Here is a 21,472-nt window from a genome sequence, read left to right on the forward strand (position 1 = left end):
CCTATGTAAGCACTTTTGTTTAAAAAAAAAAACAGACATATGTATTGGACATAATGGGTGGAGAACTACAACAGTAAGTGTTTATAATCATCTGACCATGATATGGTGCAAGCTATGCAGTCAGCTGACAGTGAGACACGGGAAGGAGCAGCAGTATATAACAGGGCTGCACAGTATCAATATACACCCACATCATAGCTCTTCAGAGCTGTTCAATCAGCCAGTCATTATGAAGCATTAGTACAAGATAATTACTATTAACGACAGAGGCCGTCACTGAGAAGAGTGGCAACCTCTGTATTTTACACTTCAGTTCCCTCCAGCAGCTTAGCCCACAGATGCTGGCCAGCGTCCTCGTGTGATATTTACTGTTCCCCAGTGCCTTGCCGCCCCACCAATTTACGAGACAAGTAAACACAACATCAGCACATAAGGTAAGGGGCCTATTACAGTTGTGCAACAAAAGCAGCAATGTGCAACAGTGTTATAGCTCCTGTTAAACAGTCAGAGGTGAGGGGGGGGCAGAGCTTTTGAAGCACTCGGGATTGTTGCTTTCTTGCAAAAAGTCAACTTGACTTGGAAAACAAAATGTAGGCCTACTAATTTTCAATAAAATGTAGGAGTCAACTGCTTGTGTAAAAGATCTCACACAGTGCAAAACATTATAGTAAAGTTCATGGTGTAGGATCTACACCATGAACTATTTTTTGTGTATTTCCCCAGACAGCAGAGCTCTCTGATCCCCTGACAGCTCTGCTGGTGGTCTGTTAATGTAGCTGCTGAGAACACACAGAGTGCAACTATTAGCAAAAAAGACGTTAATTTAAACAACTACATGTTTCATAAGGTTAACTGACTCTGGTGCCATTAGTTCCAACCCCTCTGTATACAGTCCATGGTCACAACAGCGCGAGACACATGAAGAAACACAGAAAAAAGGGAGTTACGGTCACGCCTCAAATTTGATGTGACCCCGCGTGCCAAAATAAAGACAGCTGTTGGAATACAAGGCTAAACCATCACGCGCTAAAACCGAAACTAGCAGCAGAAAAAGTAAGTGCAGCAGCTGCTTAGCAACACTTGAGGATATATGCGGCGGCAGGCAGGGTCGTACACACCTACACACCTACAGTTACACAAGTGCTGCTGTCATTTTGCAACACATCACTATTTGAAAAATGAAAAAGTTAAAGGGCGTTGCTTGACGGTAAATAGGTATAACGGGTAGCTGAATAAACAGTGACAAACGTAAGCGCCATAGGCCTATTTAATTGGGTGTAACGTTAGTCCAAAAAGCCTCAACCACCACCATAAGCTTGCTTAATTGTTAACATTTTGTAGGAGCCCGCCTGTTTCCCCCACTATATCCTCTTCAGCCAAAATATAGCCTACCGATGCGCCAGAAGGCAAGAACTGTAACACGTTAACTTACATATTAAATTTAAAAAAAAAAGCTGCTTTGAGAAAGATACACCCGAACGAGCCTGACATTTTTACAGTTTGGTAAACATGCTGAAAGTCATGTTGTCCGTCGTAAGTTTGCCGAAAAGCAAAAGCAACAATTATTGCCAAATGTCTCTGTATTTATGGCATAACGTTACAGTGTTCCTTTTCCATAACCATGTGAGCTGCATATCCGAACACAGTCAAGTTTCCACAATGCTGTTGTCAGTTAAAAAAAAAAAACACACACACACACAAAATACATGTTTCGTTGCTTCACTCACCCAAACTGTTTGTAGAGGAATCCATAATCCGAAATTGAAGTTGTGGGAAATTAGTCTAGAGGTAGAGGCCGGACTGAGGTGTGTTTTCCATGCTGTGAGAGGAGTGTCACCAGTCCCACTCAGGGGACTTGTGTCAAATTGCCAGGTTAAGCAACAAGAATACCGGAAACGTGGGCAGTTTTCCTGTGTGAGCGCTATTGTTTATTAAAGACACAATTTATTTAAAAAAAAACAATAATCATAAATCACGTGAATATTAAATGATAGCCTAGTAGTTATGGCGATAAAAGTTAATGAGATAACGAAATAAAAAAAAATAAAAAAACACATCGCTAGTTGAAAGATTGAAAGTGTCCAACGGAAGTTCTGTACCTCGTTACGGCTACCTTGACACTATTCGCGGAAGACCACGCATGATATGATGATGAGTTATGATTATGAATGTCAAAAGTTGCACGTATGAACTCTCTCCAACAGTTATTGTCTCCAGTCTCAGTGTGTGACACAGCAACAAGTAGTAGTGTACCAGAAGAATTCAGCAACCCAGCAACTTTTCCAGGCTACACCTCGGCGCCTGTCAAACACAAGCTGAGATTGCGGTTGTTTGTAAGTAATTGTCGCCCCCAGGCGGCAGGGTTGTGTAGTGGACCTGCATTATAACTACCATTGACGACCCCAAATCCTCAACAGTATATGCCCAAAATACGACTGGGTACGAATTTAAATATGAATTATATCTTTCATTAGCTTTCAGTATTAAAAAGCCTAATGCGCATGTGTTCTTATTTTATTTTTATTTTTTTTGCCTTCACAGCATGGGATAACTTAGTGCCACATAATAACTATTATAAAAACCGGCGCCAAAATATATTTACGACAGGACATTTTAGAGGAATGTACAACACAATTCAATAAATGAGTTAATTTACTGCAGCGGACAGAGAAGGGTTTTGCGGAACAATCTTTTTTTTTTTGCGCTAATGTGTCTGTTGTTTAGGGGGAAGCGAATGTGTGTAGGACCAGGATGTTCTGCCGGCTTTTCACCATGGAGGCGTCTACAGGGTGATTTTTGAAGGAGACTCATTTCTTCGTACGGCCTTCAGCATAAATGGTGGGTATTCCACCAAAATAAAACGGTCAAACATAACCGAGTTAAGGGTATGAATCTATACGAGTCTAAAATGTACATCAGTCGTGTATTACTGTTTACACTTTTTACACTGTTTACTGGCTATATTAGCTCATATGCTCCCTCCGTCTCCTAGTATAATAAGGTCTATACTTACTATACTATTTACTATACTTGAACAATGGCTGTAACCCTATTACTTCAAACCTCTAATATTGACTGTTGATTTGTATCTATCCTAGGCCTACTGTCTACTTTATTCCCTTATAATGTCCATATTTAATGCTGTCTTTATTTCCAAACTTTAACCTTGCACTGCTATATAGTTTTTATATTACTATGTCTATATTCCTTGCACTATTGGACTTATTTGGACTACCACCATGTAGTGCTGGGCGATATGGAGAAAATCAGATATCACGATATTCTTCATCATTATCACCAAATACCTCAATGTTGATATTGTGACGATATTGTAGGGTTGACAATTGGTGCTTTTACAAAATATTAGATAAAAGAATTAAAATAAAATTAGATAAATAATCATCAGTAATGTGGATATAATGACTAAGTGGGTAAAGGCCTAGAACAGCTACAACAGTCTGGTAAGTTAAGAAACTTTACTTCACTTTACTGTATTGTAACCTTTTAAAACCAGGAAATGACAACACTTACCAATTACAATATTACTATATCCAAAATCTAAGACGATGTCTGGTCTCATATCACAATATCGATATAATATCGCTATATTGCCCAGCCCTACCACCATGACACACACTCTCATAGAGCACCTTACCTGCCCTGTCACTGCAAGCGTCTCATCCCTTAGTACATTCATGTCGATTTTTTATTTAGTATCTTTTCTTTTATTATTGTCTATATTATTCATGTGGATTTTTATTGTTATTTGTTATTTTATCATCCTGTTTATGATGTATGTGTATGTTGTGTGTGATGTCTTTAAGCTACTGGGACCTCGAATTTGCCCTTGGGGATCAATAAAGTATCTATCTAACTATCTATCTATCTATCTATCTATCTATTAATTACAGTATTCAGTTCTTAATAATAATGTACCTGACACTTATCTGACACCTGGCCTTAATCAACCCCTCTTATATGCGAAACTTCATACAAAAATGTCTCAGTTTCAATGTTTTCTCTCCTCTTGGCAGATATTTATACGCGATAGAAGTTGACTGAAGAACGTCTGTGAATAAAGCAGAGCCACTCTTCAGGTCGGTTAACACAAATGCATTAAACTCAATTCATTTAAAATTCAACTCATTCAGTCAGCATCACAATCGTCTTCCGCAACAAAATATATCCTGGTGGGTGTTGTCACTATTTAAGTCAAATAGTCTTGAGTGCAGGTTTGTGAAAGGAATGAGGCATTTCTCAATACTGTCCATGCAATGTTTTTTGTGTCCCTCTGCAGTTCTGTTCCCTGAAAGTCGGCGTGATGGCTCGACCATGAAGTGTGCCCGCTGCTTGCTCCAGCTGCAGTGTCTCAGACTGGTGGGCCAGTCAGCCAGGTCTGCTGCCCAGCATGGTGCTCTGCTCCGGTCAGCCTCCTCCAGTCAGCCTGACATGGTACATAACACCCAGGTAAACTTTAGTCTTTACTCATAGCACCAGACTCAAAATATTGGTCATTTCATGAACTTTTCCTGAGTGATCAGAGTCTTAAATCCTGGATACATTCAACCCACTAAGCAGTATAGCTGCACTATATATATATATATATATATATATATATATATATATATGTGTGTATATATATCCATCCAGTTGGAATGCACAACATGGATTCCACAGCTTTCTTGGTTAGTATCCTCCTTTTAGTTCCTGCCTGCATTATTTTTATTTATTTATTTTTGTCATCACAATATCAACTGGCGCATTAAACATATCGCAGAGGCTGTGAAATATCGCAAAAGACACTCTGCGATTTTTTGTGTTAATTGAAAGAAATTATCAGTAGAAAAACTGCACTTTATAATGTCATTCATTTTAGTGATGCCTTTTATATTTACTTCAATGTTCAATTTGTTAAAGTGCTCATATTATGCTAATTTTCAGGTTCATAATTGTATTTAGAGGTTATATCAGAATAGGTTTACATGGTTTAATTTTCAAAAAACACCATATTGTTGTTGTACTGCACATTGCTGCAGCTCCTCTTTTCACCCTGTGTGTTGAGCTCTCTGTTTTAGCTACGGAGTGAGGCATCTCACTGCTGTTCCATCTTTGTTGGGAGTCGCACATGCTCAGTACCTAGGTAAGGACTACTAGCCAGTCAGAAGCAGAGTATGAGGGCGTGTCCTGACAGTATCTAGGTAAGGACTACTAGCCAGTCAGAAGCAGAGTATGAGGGCGTGCCCTGACAGTATCTAGGTAAGGACTACTAGCCAGTCAGAAGCAGAGTATGAGGGCGTGCCATGCTAGCAGCTAGGTGAGCATTATAACGTGTGTTCCAAAGTGACCACGTTTGTCTCTGAAGTAAAGGCTGGACTACAATAGAGCTGTTTGGAGCAGTTGGTGAACAGTGTTTTCTGTTGGAGATGGTAAGTCCCTTTGGGGGGGACTTTGGGATTTTTCACTTTGTAAACCTATAACATGCACAAAAAAGATATATAACACAATAAAGGAAAGGGAAAAAGCCAAAAAGCATAATATGAGCACTTTAAAAAGAGGTTTAGTTTTACATCCAGCAGAATATCCTGTCACAATCACAACTACAATCCTTGCACTCATTGGCCCAACAAATGTTTAAATCTTTTACCAGCAGTTTAGAGCCCGATTGATCTTAGCACACGTGTCACAAGGCCCCTTCTACTAAAAGAATGTCTGACTTTGCCATACTGACTTGTATACAAAGCAAAGTTTGTCACTAGAGAAGTGTTTTCACATCCTTGTACTGAAGGTGGAGATGTCTGTGCAACCTCTAGGGGTGAGGGGGGAAAAATCCCTCCCCAAGGGATGGTAAGTCCCTTTGGGGGGGGGGGGACTTTGGGCTTTTTCACTTTGGAAACCTATAACGTGCACAAAAAGATATATAACACAATAAAGCATAGGGAAAAAGCCAAAAAGCATAATATGAGCACTTTCAATAAGGATGGTAAGGATTTCCTTTCATTTGTTCTAAATTTTACAAGCAATTTGTTGCATTTTAGCCAAATATTGAAAGCAACACAAATGCAGAACTAAGTACACTTTGATATCTGTTTATTTGGGGCGACCTCTAGTTCACTCAGTAGAGTGTGCCATGTAAGCACTGGCCTGGGTTCCAATCTGACCCACGGCCGTTTGCTGCATGTCGTCCCCTTGCTCCCATTTCATGTCTTCAAGCTATCTTATCAATTAAAGGCCATAAAAGCCCCCCAAAAACATAAAAAAAAAAAAATCTGTTTATTTATTGCAAGTAATATGGTTATGGTGATATTGAACGTCATCGCGTATTTTCCCGATATCGTGCAGCCCTACTAAGTAGCACCTATTACAATAAAAGTCTCACTTTTTTCCTCTGGCCAACCAATTGTAGGTGTTGAGGCGTTTCCACGGCAGCCCGGCATGTGCCAAGAGACCCGTACCTGCAGAGTTCATCAATGAGGACGACAAGAAGAGGGACAAGTCTCTGGTCGCCCATGACGACCTGTTTGAGCAAGTGGCCAAAGAGGTCAAAACCAAGGCCACGTTTAACAAAGTGGTGGACGTCTTCATCAAGAGAGACATCAGGCGGCGGGGTCACGTGGAGTTTATCTACGCCGCGTTGAAGAAGATGCCGGAGTTTGGCGTGGAGAGAGACCTGGCCGTCTACAACAAGCTGCTTGATGTTTTCCCCAAAGAGGTGTTTGTGCCCCGGAACTTTATCCAGCGAATGTTCAACCACTATCCCCGGCAGCAGGAGTGTGGAGTGCAGTTACTGGAGCAGATGGAGAACTATGGTGGGGGTTTGGTACAGGATTCAGTCCGGCATGGAATTTAGTAGGGCTGGGTATCGTTCAAAAATGTTGGATACCGGTACCAATACCAAGCCTTTGATACCCGGTTCCTGAACTGATGCTTTTTTTCTTTTCTTTTTTTTTTAAGATACATTTTTGGCCATTTTCAGCCTTTATTTTGATAGGACAGCAGAAGAAATGAAAGGGGAGGGAGAGAGTGACATGTGAATGACATGCAGCATAGGGCCACAGGTCGGAGTCGAACCCGGGCCCGCTGCGTCGAGGAGTAAACCTCCATATGTGCGCTCTACCAACTGAGCTATCCGGGCGCCCGAATTGCTGCTTTATTTTCGATCTCTGTGCTAGGGCTGAACGATTTTGGGAGGGGAAATCATATTGCGATTTTCCTGCTCGATATTGCCATTACAATTTGCGATTTTTTTTTTTTTTTTTTAATTTTAGCTAGATATTGCACCTTCTTCAATCATGTTAAATAAAGTCATAAAAAATAAATGAAAGATCCACTAAAAGTGCTTGCTCTTGAGGGACTTATTGTATTTGTTGGGGCTTTGTAAATTATAGAGTGTGGTCTAGACCTACTCTATCTGTAAAGTGTCTCGAGATAACCGTTATGATTTGATACTATAAATAAAATTGAATTGAAAAAAATTGAATTGAATTAAAAGTAGGAAATTTCTGTAAAAAAAATCATCATCCACATTATTCCAGTATTCTATTATGAAAAAACAGTAAATAATGAAAAGAGGAATAAAAAAATGTGAAATCAAATGTTAGACCAAACGTTCAACTAAATATTTTTCGATAAATCGTGGTCTTCAGTGGCCGGGCTGGCTCAGTGGGTAGAGCAGGCGCGCATATACAGAGGTTTGTTCCTCGACGCAGAAGGTCCATGGTTCGAGTCCGACCTGTGACCATGTCCCCCCCCCCCTCTCCCCTTTCATATCTAACTGTCCTATCCATTAAAGGCGGAAATGCCCAATAAATAATAATTTTAAAAAAAATCAGTCTTCACGATTAGCTAATCGCATTCTTTCAAATTTTGATTTCTACTTTGTGCGTACCATAGTTTTCCCTAACTGTCTCTACGACGTGTAACTTTAGACAGTCAATCAGCAGCATTATTAGATCTTGGTAGCAGCGTGCTGCGTGCTCATTGGCTCACTGACGCTGAAAAATGACGAGTCATTTTTCTAAACTCCATACCAAGGAGGCATTTCAGTCGGTGCCTAAAAAGTATTGAATTTGTGGGCGCCTGGGTAGCTCGCTTGGTAGAGCGCGCCCATATATAGAGGTATACTCCTCGACGCGGCGGCCACGGGTTCTTCTCCGACACTCGTCCCTTTGCTGCTTGTCGTTCCCCCCTCTCTTTCCCCCTTAATGTATTCAGCTGTCCTATACAAATAAAGGCCTAAAATGCCCCCAAAAGTTAATCTTTAGAAAAAGTATTGAATTTGTTATACAGCCCTAGAATTTAGAGAGGGTTACTCCACACAGGGAGAGGTCTGCATGCATTCTCTCTCTCTCTCTCTCTCTCTCTCTCTCTCTCTCTCTCTCTCTCTCTCTCTCTCTCTCGCGCAATTTCAAAGAAATGTCTCAATGATTGTGTTTCAGGTATCATGCCCAACATGGAGACCAAAGTCCTGCTGGTCCAGATCTTTGGGGAGAAGGGCCACCCCATGAGGAAGTACCAGCGCATCATGTACTGGTTCCCCAAATTCAAACACATAAACCCCTTCCCCGTCCCCCAGCAGCTGCCTGAAGACCCAGTGGACTTGGCCCGCTTCAGCCTCACTCGCATCGCTAATGACCTGGATGCGAAAGTCAGCGTCTACCAGGTAGGTGTTTACTTTCTTTCAGAGAGTGAGATGTTCCGATGGATATCCATCTCATGACTCAGTACAGAGCTGTAGCAGGCCTGAGCTTAGCAGGCCTGCTTAGGTTTTTTTTTTTTTTTTTTGTTGGTTAAACTATCAAGGTTGAGAACTTTCAGGCTCATCAACATTGCATAGGTTAGCATGTAGCATCTCTGTCTTTTTTACTTTATTGTCACGTTATAAAATCTGTCTTTGCCAATATGTATTATATAATATAATGGTATGTTTATTTGCTCTTCCCACTAGCTGCCCTCTACAGACATTACAGAGAGAGGAGAGCAGATCACACTGCCACATATAGTAGGTATGGAAATTGTTTGTTTGTCTCAAGTTGAATGGGTTCTAGCAGTTTACAGGATTCTGGAATAGCTTGCCCCTCCCAATAAGAGTGTCCTACATTCAACACCTTTAAAACTCACTTAAAACAGTGGAATTGAATGCAGTATAGAATTGGATGAATAATGTCTTTGTCATAATGTATTTTTGTTTGGTTTTGTCAATGTATATGTCACCATTATGTGTACCTTTTTTAATTTATAGTGAATGAGTGCTGTATGACTGCTGGCTGTCTCTCTATGTTAGTCCTATGTCACCTGACTAGGGACTGCCGATGAAAAGTAGTTATTTTTACTAATTCTGGCGTATATACATGGTGTTTTTTATACAACAATGTTCATAAATATGCATGGTCCCTATTTAAAAAAAAAAATAATAATTCCCACTGCTCAGGGGTCCCAGAGTGCTTTAGTTAGAGCATATGAGCAGAAAGAGGTCTGGGCTTGTGTATACTGCTGTCATTTTACAGAAATATATCAGATATGGTCTTCTCTGATCAATAATTGCAGTAAATGATTTTTAAGAAGGAAACCAGACACACAACATTACCAAACCAGGAACCTCTCTCCATCTTTAAAATGTTTGATTGGTCCAGTGGTGGGACCAGACCCATATCCATTCTCTTTGTTTGCTTTCCTTCCCGTGTTGACTCCAGGCATCCAGAGCCCCAGCCAGATGGAGCTGCTGGCCCAGCACAGCCCCAACAGGCCCGTGTTTGTCGAGGGCCCCTTCCCTCTGTGGCTGAGGAAGACATGTGTGTACTACTACGTCCTCAGGGCTGACCCCACGCCGCCTGACGAGAAGGTGGGGAAACCCTCTGCTCCTATCCGAAATTTTAAGTTAATAACCGTTAGTACACGTCATTGGTGTTAATGATGTTGTGTGAAATCAGTGATTTAATTTGGTGTGTGTGTGTGTGTGTGTCTGTGTGTGTGTCCCTCCCTCAGGTTGAGGAGCCCTTTGACCCAGAGAGGTGTTTGGCCTTCCCTCTGCAGCTAGACCTGGATCTGGACCGTGACTTTGGGGACGAGGAGAGCTTTGATGTGGAAGACTGTAAGATTTATTTCCGTGATTGTTTCTGACTCGTGTTCAGGGTTGTTTATAGGGACGTTCATGATTAACCGTTAACAGACAATAGGACTTTTGACCGATTAACGCTATCAGTTTAAAGCTATAGTGTGTAGTTTCTGTCTCCCCCATGAGCAATTCTAAGTAATGACCACAAAACTGTCGGCACATCCACATGACGTGACCATGCGCCTCCCTACAGAAAGCTACGTGAGACACGCCCCTATATTAATGAGGACTGGCGGGTTAAATCGGCCGACCTACACACAGAGTATGCCAGGCGGGCAGAGATGGCAAAAGTACTCACTTCTCGTACTCAAGTAGAAGTACAGATACTTGTGTTAAAAAATACTCTGGTAAAAGTAGAAGTACTGATTTAACTTCTTTACTCAAGTAAAAGTAACAAAGTACAGGCTTGGAAATGTACTTAAAGTATAAAAGTAAATGTAGCCTTGGAAATGACAACCATTTTTTATGCAAAACTACCTGGACCACACAAATGTTAGGCCTACTGGAGTGCAAGCTGAGAAACTTCACTATATATATATATATATATATATATATATATATATATATATATACAGTGGGGGAAATAAGTATTTGACCCCTTGCTGATTTTGCAGGTTTGCCCACTTACAAAGAATGCAAAAATCTACAATTTTAATCATATGTACATTCTAACAGTGAAAGACAGAATCCCAAAGAAAATTCCAGAAAATCACATCATATGAATTTATTAAAATTGATAACCATCTGATGAGGAAAAACAAGTATTTGACCCCCTGGACAAACAGCATGTTAATATTTTGTAGAAAAGCCATTATTGGCCAGCACAGATGTCAAACGGTTTTTATAGTTGGTGACAAGGTTTGTGCACATTTCGGCAGGGATGTTGGCCCACTCCTCCCTGCAGACAGCCTCCAAATCATTCAGGTTCCGAGGTTGTCGCCTGGCAACTCAATTTTAAGCTCCCTCCAAAGATTTTCAATCGGTTCAGGTCTGGAGACTGGCTAGGCCACTCCAGAACCTTGATGTGCTTCTTCTTCAGCCACTCTTTTGTTGCTTTGGCTGTGTGCTTAGGGTCGTTGTCGTGCTGAAACACCCATCCTCGACCCATCTTCAGCTCTCTCACTGAGGGAAGGAGATGTCGGTCCAGAATTCCACGATACATGGCCCCGTCCATCCTCCCCTCAATACGATGGAGTTGTCCCGTCCCCTTGGCTGAAAAGCACCCCCAAAGCATGATGTTGCCACCACCATGCTTGACGGTGGGGATGGTGTTCTTTGGGTTGTACTCGGTGTTCTTTGCCCTCCAAACACGACGAGTTGAGTTGAGGCCAAAAAGTTCTATTTTGGTCTCATCTGACCACATCACCTTCTTCCAGGCCTCTTCTGAGTCGTCCAGGTGGTGAATGGCGATCTTCATGCGGGCCTGTACATGTTTCTTCTTGAGCAGGGGACCTTGCGTGCGCTGCAGGATTTCAATCCATGACGGCGTAGTGTGTTACCAACCGTTTCTTTTGTAACTGTGGTCCCAGCTGCCTTCAGTTGATTCATCAGTTCCCCCCCCTTGTGGTTTTGGGATGATTCCTCACCGTTCGCATGATCAGGGACACCCCACGAGGCAAGATCTTGTATGGAGGCCCAGACCGAGGGAGGTTGGCGGTTGTGTGGTGCTTCTTCCATTTCCTGATAACTGCACCGACAGTTGATCTTTTCTCTCCAAGTTGCTTTCCGATTCTCTTGTAGCCCATCCCAGCCTTGTGCAGATCAACAATCTTGTCCCTGATGTCCGTAGAAAGCTCTTTGGTCTTGCCCATGGTAGTGATGTTGGATGCTGGTTGTTTGGGTGTTCACAGGTGTCTTTTATACAGGTAACGAGGTGAGGCAGGTATATTTGATGTAGATAATTGGTTCGGATTGGGGCTGTGTCTTAAAGAAAGACTAACTGGCTTGTAGGAGCCAGAATACTTGCTGTTTGTCCAGGGGGTCAAATACTTGTTTTTCCTCATCAGATGGTTATCAATTTTAATAAATTCATATGATGTGATTTTCTGGAATTTTCTTTGGGATTCTGTCTTTCACTGTTAGAATGTACATATGATTAAAATTGTAGATTTTTGCATTCTTTGTAAGTGGGCAAACCTGCAAAATCAGCAAGGGGTCAAATACTTATTTCCCCCACTGTATATATATATATATATATATGCCATTGCCTACATTTTAAATGGATGTCTGCCAAGGCCTAAAACATCACATATATGATTATTGTGAAAGAGACTGGGAGAGCTACGCAGCACATTGGCCAGGAGTCATTCTTGATGCCTAAACATCTCTCTCAGATAAGACCAAGGATGATTGGGAATGTATTGCTGCTTGTCTGCTGAATCTCTGGGATCTCTCATGTCTCCATCCATACTACCCTACTAGTGCTAACGTTACCACCATCATGCTGCAATGATTTGCCGAAAATTAATGTTGAGTCGTCTTGTAGTGGTGCGTCAAGTATATTATCAATTAGATTGAATTCGGTATTGATGACGCGAAAAATTATAACGGTAACTCCAGTGAAATTATTTGAAACTTGTTAATGAGGACTAGATTAGGACTGTATTTAAAGCTGACCATTCTGGTTTCCAACTTCGCCCCAGGTGTGTCTGTTAAAACCATTGACATATGGTTAAAACACGGACGGAGACAACTTATACATGGGTTTCTCGGCAACGTCATCACTGCTTGCGCACGCAACCGGGGGGCAGAAAGAAGACGTGTTTTGTGTAGCTAGTAGAGGCATAGCATAAGTCAAAATGCCAAGGAGTTGTTGCGTAGTTAATTGTACAAACAGAGCCAGTGATGGGTGCCTGATGTTTAACATACCTAGGGGGAAGCATGCTTTTGCCAAAAATCGGCGGAGGTTATGGCTTCAAGCCATAAGAGGGGCAGATTGGGGTCATATGCAAGAGTCAGGCTCCCATTGTATCAATCAGAAAAGTTGCAGCTTGTGGTTGTTCAGCTAAGTGATATCTACCTGTCAGGGCTGTGGTACTCGAGTCTGGACCATAGACAGTTAAAGGTCTGGATTCGAGATAAGTTTAGACAGCTAGCTAACGTTAGCGCAACAGTGTTAGCCTAGCCTACTAGGTAAATATTACGATTGCCTTCGGAGTTTACTATTTCGATATAGTAAACTCCGAAGGCAGTCGTCTGCGTCCACGTTGCCAACATAAGACCTGTGGCGTTAGTGCTCATTTTGTACATAACTTTATTGAATGAAATATTAAGCTTCACTCCTCTGAGATGGGTGGGTTTTTGTTACGTTACATACAAAGCTAACTGGCTATAGTTAGCCTACATTAGCTAACGTTGCCGAGACAGTGGCAGTAGAGCTTCGGCGAGCTAACCAAGACAGTGTTATGGCTCTCTCGCCCACAATCAACCTCTGCTGCGAAAAACAATCAATCTGCAGTGATGTTTTGAAACTAACATATCGTACCTTTTCCCAGAAATCCTGGCCATTATTTTAAGGCATAAACCAACCATAAGGGTACAGTCAGGAGTAACCCTGCTGCTAACACGGGCTAACATTAGCCTAAAATGATAATTATAGCCATACATATCACAGTAACACTGCAAAATTAAAGACCGACAAACAGATCCAACTAAAATCATGTTTTATTGAGTCAACAGTTATATACAAACAATAAGGAAAGCTTAAAGGAATACGCCACCGGAATGCATGTCGAAATTATAGCAGCGATGTTTCCCCATTGGAATGAATGGCAAACAGAGCTATAGCTAGCTTCTCATAACGAGAGCTCTCCAGCTCACAACAAATGATTAAATTGTAATTGGTCAAAAACGTTAGCTTTGTAAGACCATATAGTATGTGTTACATAAATACCATGACGAAATTCAAAGTGTAATTAAAGCTGCGAGCAGCGATGGACGGGCCCTCGCGCCTCTGCGCGCGTCAGGGTTACCGGAGGACGCCGCTCCTTGCGACCGTGCATTCGCGCGGCACTCAGACGCCGCGAATCGTCAACAATGAAAAGGGAACTCCCTGCCGAGTTCAACGATAGCTCACACAAGACTTTACGTCATACGGTTCATTAGCTGTGAAAGGGGGCATGGCTAAAGCATAGGGGGCGGGTCCAACCCATCACCAATTAAAAATGAAGCCTCTGCTGAGATGAATGATACCTCACACAAGACTCTACCTTAAATGGGTCAGCATGTATGAAAGGGGGCGTGGCTTAAACATAGGGGGCGGACCAAACATCACCGATGAAGAAGGAAGTCTCTGCTGAGTTCAATGACACCTCACACAAGACTCTACCTTAAATGGTTCAAATGTTATGAAAGGGGGCGTGGCCTGAGTAAGTGGGCGTTGCCATATTATAGGGGGCGGCTCAGTATCACACGTAGACCACACATTCTGAGTTTCATGCAAATCGGATGATGTTTGTCATATAAGGCAGATTTCCTGTTGCCAGCGGGGGGCGCTATGACCAAAAGTCAATTTTGGCCTGTAGGTGTCCTCAGGCCTGGACCCTTGTCAATCGTGAGAAATTTCGGGCAGACACGACAACGTACACTCAAGTTGCAACAACTTCTTTGTTCATCGCTGAACACTCAAAATGTCCGCCACGCCACGCCCACACCATCTGACCAAAAGTTTTTCTTTTAATATCTTTTCATCGTTAAGGTGTTGGGATGGTACAGACCAAGTTTGAAGTCCGTCGGATGAAATCTCTAGGAGGAGTTCGTTAAAGTATAGCACCTTGACTTTTAGGCCTACTTCCCATTGCCACTAGGGGGCGCTATGACTTTAAGTAAATATCGGCCTTTATTTGTCGTCAGGGTTGGACTCTTATGAATCCTGAAAAGTTTCGAGGTAATCGGACAACGTACACTCGAGTTACACCCACTTCCTGTTTCGGTGGCGAAACGCACAAAATGGCCACCCTGCCACGAAAAACTTTATGACGAAAAGTTTTTCTTTTAACAACTTTTCATCTTTAACATCTTAAGATGTTTGAAGTTGATCGGATGAAATCTCTAGGAGGAGTTCGTTAAAGTACGACATGTGGAAATGGCCAAAATCGCACTAATTTCGAACATTTAATTCAAAATGGCGGACTTCCTGTTGGGTTTAGGGTCTGGCTCTAATGAAGTTTTTTGTACATCTTGACATGTTACATATGTGTACCAAGTTTCGTGAGTCTACGTTAAACGCACTGCAGGGGCTCAATTTTCTTAACTTTCTAGGGGGCGCTAGCGAGCCATTTTTGTGCGCCTATTCCCGAAACCTCTAAAATACGTACATTTTCACCAGACTTGATGCGGCCGCCAAATTTGGTGAGTTTTTGAATATGTTAAGCCCCTCAAAAAGGCAATTCATTTGACGGGAAAATAATAGAAAGAAAGAAAAATAATCTTCAGTTTCAATAGGGCCTTCGCCGCTGTCGGCGCTCGGGCCCAAATATATGCAATGTATGTCGAAAGTCTAGCCGCGAGGTTTCCCCATTGGAATGAATGGCAAACAGAGCTATAGCTAACTTCTCATAACGAGAGCTCTCCAGCTCACAACAAATGATTAAATTGTAATCGGTCAAAAATGTTAGCTTTGTAAGACCATAGAGTATGTGTAATATAAATACCATGACGAAATTCAAAGTGTAAATATATGCAATGTATGTCGAAAGTCTAGCCGCGATGTTTCCCCATTGGAATAAATGGCAAACAGTGCTATAGCTATAGCTTCTCATAACGAGAGCTCTCCAGCTCCCAAAAAATGATTAAATTGTAATCGGTCAGAAACGTTAGCTTTGTAAGAACATAGAGTATGTGTTATATAAATGCCATGACGAAATGAAGGGACTAAGACAATGTGCACTGAGACAAAAATGCGTTTGCATTATCGGACCAGCTCACCAATCTGGCTTTCTGCCCCTGGTATGCGCACGCACCCTGTAAGGTTTGTAAACAGGAAACCCGTCTATTTTTTTGATGCTTTAATAAGATCAAGCAACGGGACGCGATATTACGAATCCCACTATGGCCACGCCAAGACCCGCCCTTCAATAGCGTCCACACACTACTATTGGCCAGGCGTCCATGCTTACATGTACAGGTCCTATCCCCTGACCAATCTCCTAACCCTAACCTTAACCACTCGAGGTGAAATGCCTAACCCCAACCAATCGAGCTGCTTCGTAGGGCGGGCCTTGGCGTGGCCATAGTGGGATTCGTAATTTTGCCAACGGGACACACCTATATCCGATAGCTTAGGGCCGGCGGCAAAAAGAAGCCCTGCGGATATTTTTTGCTATCCGGGAACGTGCAACCTAGCTAACCGGTGAAGAACACAAACAACAAAATCACTAGCTAACTTACTTTAAGTTTGCAAGAACTATAGACCAATACAACAACAGGCTTACATTAACTGACAACATAAGTTATACGACTTACAGTTTTCAAAGACGCACACACACGATCTCCTCCGGACAGATTGGGTCTTTTTCTTTTCTCTCATTTTTTTTCTCCGTGTGAGGCGCGTGTCCGCACTATTTTCCGACATGCACTCACAATCCCTCCTGATAGACGACCTGTTGTACAAAACTAAAGTAACGAGCACATTTTCTAAAATGTAAGGAGTAGAAAGTACCGATATTCGTGTTAAAATGTAAGGAGTAAAAGTAAAAAGTTGCCACTAAAATAAATAGTAAAGTAAAGTAAAAATATCTGAAAAATCTACTTAAGTACAGTAACGAAGTATTTGTACTTCGTTACTTCCCATCTCTGCAGGCGGGCCCAGACATACACGCCGCGGCCTGCTGTGGACTTGTGTTGATTGCACAAGCTGTTCCAGCAAAGTGTCTGCATGTGTCCATGACAATGCATACAACAGTACGAGTCCACAGATGTCCACGGAACAGGGTTCAACGTTGTTTTTGTTTTTTTCCACTTGTCCGGTTGGGCAAGTGAAAAAAAAAATTCTACTTGCCCTGTAATTTTTACTGGCCCCTATACAAATCGGAATAAAAGTTGGAGAAAAAAAACCTTTCAAAATGTCGAACTTCAAGACAAAAAAAGCATAATAATGTAAACAAAAATGTTGACAAAAAATGACAAAAACTTTGGAACTGTCAAAAGCCTAACATTTTTTTTGAATAAAAACGTCAAAAGCGCCATGCACTAACTCAATTCTTTTTTTGCCCGGGGCCATTGAGCAACCCTTATGTTTAAACCCTGCAGAAAGTATGCCCGAGCCTCCCAGATGGTGAACTGGGACTCCGTTCCTTGCTTGTCGGTTAACAGTTAATGATCGTTCGTGGAACAAGAGTTGGCTATTGGTTAGAAAAAAGCTAAATTAGCATCCCTAGTTGTTCAGAATGAAGGCGTGGGGAAGCTGATATGGAGTGTGTAATGCAGCTGTTGTCGTGTGTCCTGTGTCCAGTGGATGAGGGTCCGGTCTTTGCCATGTGTATGACCAGCCAGGGAGACCAGGCCGTCCTCAACCAGTGGATCTCTGGCCTCCAGCAGAACAACCCCATCCTGGGTCAGGTCCCCGCTCTGTTCCGCCTGGACGCCGGGCCCCGGGAGCTGCAGGGGCCGGCTGACACCGAGTCAGCCCACCACCACAGGACAGACAGGCCCCAGAGAGAGGAGAGACAGCCTGAAGAAGACGAAGAGCCAAGGAGAAGCCAGGGGGCCAAGTGGTGAACAGCAGTCAGACTGTGAAATCCTGTCTAGTATATATAGCTGATTTAGAAGTCCATGTCCATGCTGGACTAGTGTGAGCTACTGGTTCATTTAACTGGTGAACACACCAACTCAGCACAACCTGAGAAAGGAGGACTCTGAATAATGCTGGTAAGATTCAGAAATCCAATAAATTAAATTAAACCAAAAACACGTGCTTCGTCATTTTTAGTTCAATTTCAATTTTAATTTTATTTATAGTGTCAAATAGTAACAGAAGTTATCTCAGGACACTTTACAGATAGAGTGGGTCTAGATCACACTCAGCAAGCAAACTTCCTTTTTTAACAGGCAGAAACCTCTGGCTCTTGCTGCGTAGGTTTAGTCTACTTTTTTATTTTTATTTTAAGATATATATTTTTGGGATTTTTTTAGGCCTTGATTTGACAGGACAGCTTAGACATGAAATGGGAGAGAGAGGGGAATGACATGCAGCAAAGGGCCACAGGTCAGAACCGAACCCGCGGCCACTGCGCCAAGGACCGAGCCTCCGTACGTGGGTGCGTGCTCCACCAGGTGAGCTACCCAAGCGCCCCAGTCTACATTTGAAGTGATCCTAGCCCTTGTGTTGTCTTCCCGTCAACCATGAACTTGTTGTCCTTCAGGGTCAAAATTGAAAAAGGAACTTTTATTTGCCGCTATTTTAACGTTTTGTTGCTTTTTTTTTAATGCTTTTGATGCTTTTTTAGATGTTTTTGTCACTTTTTTTCAACGCTTTTTTTTATATTCATGGTCAATAAACCTAACTTAAATGAAAAAAAGCAGGAATTATTTTGACTAATAGTTGAGTTCCGAGGATGTTGTGTGGATCACACAATGGTTTATGTCAAAGTTTAGTCAGTCTCCTGACCAATTCAACAACCATTTAAAAAAAAAATTATTCAAATTCCATGAAATTGAATAAAACACAAAAAATTCTAATTCATAAAAAACTTTGAAAATAGGTCAAATAGACCCGAGACCAACACAAGTGTTAAGCAATGGATCCCAAACAGGGGGCCAGGACCCCCACAAGGGGTCATAAGATAGCTCTTAGGGGTTGTGAAATAATTGACATGATGAGAATGCAAAAATAAATATTTTATACCACACAAAATCATGTTGATTTGTTTTCTTCAATTTCTAGTAATCACTTCCAATGAAAAGTCACTAAAAAAAAAACTGGTCCAAACCATAAACATATGCTGGGGGTGTCAAACTAGTTTTATTTTGAGGGTTTACAAGCCAAAAAGGTTGGGAACTGATCCGCAGTAGGGACAATTTGAAGTGAATAAATAAATAATTCTATCCGTCTACATATTTCCACAAATATCCGTTTGAACCTAACAGGCTAACAGGTGATGCTAGTTGTGCATGCTTTTAGGTGTTATTGTAAAATCGATAAACTGAATTGGAAAAGCTGCATGGAAAAAGCAAGACTTGGTGAAATCTCTTAAAGTGCTCATATTATGCTAATTTTCAGGTTCATAATTGTATTTAGAGGTTATATCAGAATAGGTTTACATGGTTTCATTTTCAAAATACACCATATTTTTGTTTTTGCTGCAGCTCCTCTTTTCACCCTGTGAGTTGAGCTCTCTGTTTTAGCTACAGAGTGAGGCATCACACTTCTGTTCACCATCTTTGTTGGGAGTCGCACATGCTCAGTATCTAGGTAAGGACTACTAGCCAGTCAGAAGCAGAGTATGAGGGCGTGCCCTGACAGTATCTAGGTAAGGACTACTAGCCAGTCAGAAGCAGAGTATGAGGGCATGCCCTGACAGTATCTAGGTAAGGACTACTAGCCAGTCAGAAGCAGAGTATGAGGGCGTGCCCTGACAGTATCTAGGTAAGGACTACTAGCCAGTCAGAAGCAGAGTATGAGGGCGTGCCCTGACAGTATCTAGGTAAGGACTACTAGCCAGTCAGAAGCAGAGTATGAGGGCGTGTCCTGACAGTATCTAGGTAAGGACTACTAGCCAGTCAGAAGCAGAGTATGAGGGCGTGCCATGCTAGCAGCTAGGTGAGCATTATAACGTGTGTTCCAAAGTGACCACGTTTGTCTCTGAAGTAAAGGCTGGACTACAATAGAGCTGTTTGGAGCAGTTTGTGAACAGTGTTTTTTGTTGGAGATGGTAAGTCCCTTTGGGGGGGATTTTGGGATTTTTCACTTTGTAAACCTATAACATGCACAAAAAAGATATATAACACAATAAAGGAAAGGGAAAAAGCCAAAAAGCATAATATGAGCACTTTAAAAAGAGGTTTAGTTTTACATCCAGCAGAATATCCTGTCACAATCACAACTACAATCCTTGCACTCATTGGCCCAACAAATGTTTAAATCTTTTACCAGCAGTTTAGAGCCCGATTGATCTTAGCACACGTGTCACAAGGCCCCTTCTACTAAAAGAATGTCTGACTTTGCCATACTGACTTGTATACAAAGCAAAGTTTGTCACTAGAGAAGTGTTTTCACATCCTTGTACTGAAGGTGGAGATGTCTGTGCAACCTCTATGGGGGAGGGGGGAAAAATCCATACAGCATAGTATCGCAATATTTTCCGTGGCAATACTGTATCGATACACAGACGCCAAGTATGGATCTATTATTATATATGTGTTGGTCAGTTTGTCTGCTTGACAGTCCCATTTTGCAGCAATAAAATTGAACCGATATGAACAAACAGAGAAATTCATCTTTTTTTGGGGACATAATATGAAATTGGGAAAAATGTGAAGTTCGAAAAAATTTAATAAATTGCAATATATTGCAGAATATTGCAATATGTTTAAAATCGCAATAATATCGTATCGCGACATACTCTGACTACAATACTCTCAGGTCCTCCGCTCAGTGGTTTTTGAGTTTTTTAAGAGACCATGCCTTTGAGCCGGTAGCTCCTAAATTGTGGAATGCTCTTCCTCTAAGCTTAAGGTCATTGGACTCTGTAGCCTAGAAATCTAGACGCACCCTAGCGGCAGCAAATGTAATTTGCAGCAAGGGTCGTCTAGCAACTGGAAAAGCCAAACTCTGGCTGGGCCAATCACATCGTGTATAGAGTCGGTGGGCGGGCTTATGGCTGCTGCTGCTGGGAACAGCGGTCTTTGGAATCGGCTTTGGTCGTGACTCTGGAAGACTTGGAGTTCAGCTTTTCTTTGAGAAGAGAACAAAGAACGGCACTGAAGTTATTTTTAAAAAAGGAAGACGTGTTGGGAGTTAAGAGTTTAATCCATCAACTAGCTCTGCTACCTTCTTCATTGCTCTGCCTGGTCGTAGCGCTATCCAGAGAGAATTTGAAAGACAACCGTTAATCCCGCCCCTCGGATTGAGCCCTGCCAATGGGGAGTTGGCAGGCTATGTGAAAGGTGCTATATAAATAAACCTTGCTTGCTGAAAATCTAAATATCTTAGCCAATTTTTAACATTTTCTTTAACAATTCTGTGTCCCACAACTGTGGGACTAATGTCTTCCAAAATTCAAATCGCAAATCAATTTAAAAACGAAAACTAACGCAAGAACAATTAGTTTTTATCCAGCCATCCTGTAACATTAAAAAAAAGAGATCATTCACATGTGAAAAAATGTCTCAAAGAAGAAGCCCAAAAGGTAGAAAAGGTTTATT

At 41.8% G+C, this 21,472-nt stretch overlaps 2 protein-coding genes across 4 annotated transcripts in view; one reads left to right on the forward strand and one right to left on the reverse strand.

Annotated features, from left to right (window-relative positions):
- Positions 1-1,850, reverse strand: part of eml3 (EMAP like 3) — a 62,766-nt gene extending 60,916 nt beyond the window's left edge. For both annotated transcript variants that reach the window (XM_028606186.1, XM_028606184.1), the window contains exon 1: positions 1,728-1,850. In XM_028606186.1, coding sequence (XP_028461987.1) covers positions 1,728-1,752 — 25 coding nt within the window. In that variant the 5' untranslated portion in view covers positions 1,753-1,850. The remainder of the gene's footprint in view (positions 1-1,727) is intronic.
- Positions 984-18,011, forward strand: ecsit (ECSIT signaling integrator). 2 transcript variants are annotated; one of them, XM_028606188.1, is made up of 10 exons: positions 984-1,053; positions 2,725-2,838; positions 4,035-4,097; positions 4,298-4,467; positions 6,404-6,806; positions 8,436-8,659; positions 8,945-9,002; positions 9,690-9,838; positions 9,982-10,087; positions 17,562-18,011. In XM_028606188.1, exons 4-10 carry the CDS (start codon positions 4,333-4,335, stop codon positions 17,825-17,827), a joined length of 1,341 nt encoding a protein of 446 aa, XP_028461989.1. In that variant the 5' UTR covers positions 984-1,053; positions 2,725-2,838; positions 4,035-4,097; positions 4,298-4,332; the 3' UTR covers positions 17,828-18,011. The 2 variants fall into 2 exon arrangements, with proteins under 2 accessions (XP_028461989.1, XP_028461988.1); XM_028606187.1 differs by lacking the exon at positions 984-1,053 and adding an exon at positions 2,105-2,333.
- Positions 18,012-21,472: the final 3,461 nt, after the last annotated feature.

The sequence above is a fragment of the Perca flavescens genome, chromosome 19 (genome assembly GCF_004354835.1).
Source record: "Perca flavescens isolate YP-PL-M2 chromosome 19, PFLA_1.0, whole genome shotgun sequence".
Lineage (NCBI taxonomy): Eukaryota > Metazoa > Chordata > Actinopteri > Perciformes > Percidae > Perca > Perca flavescens.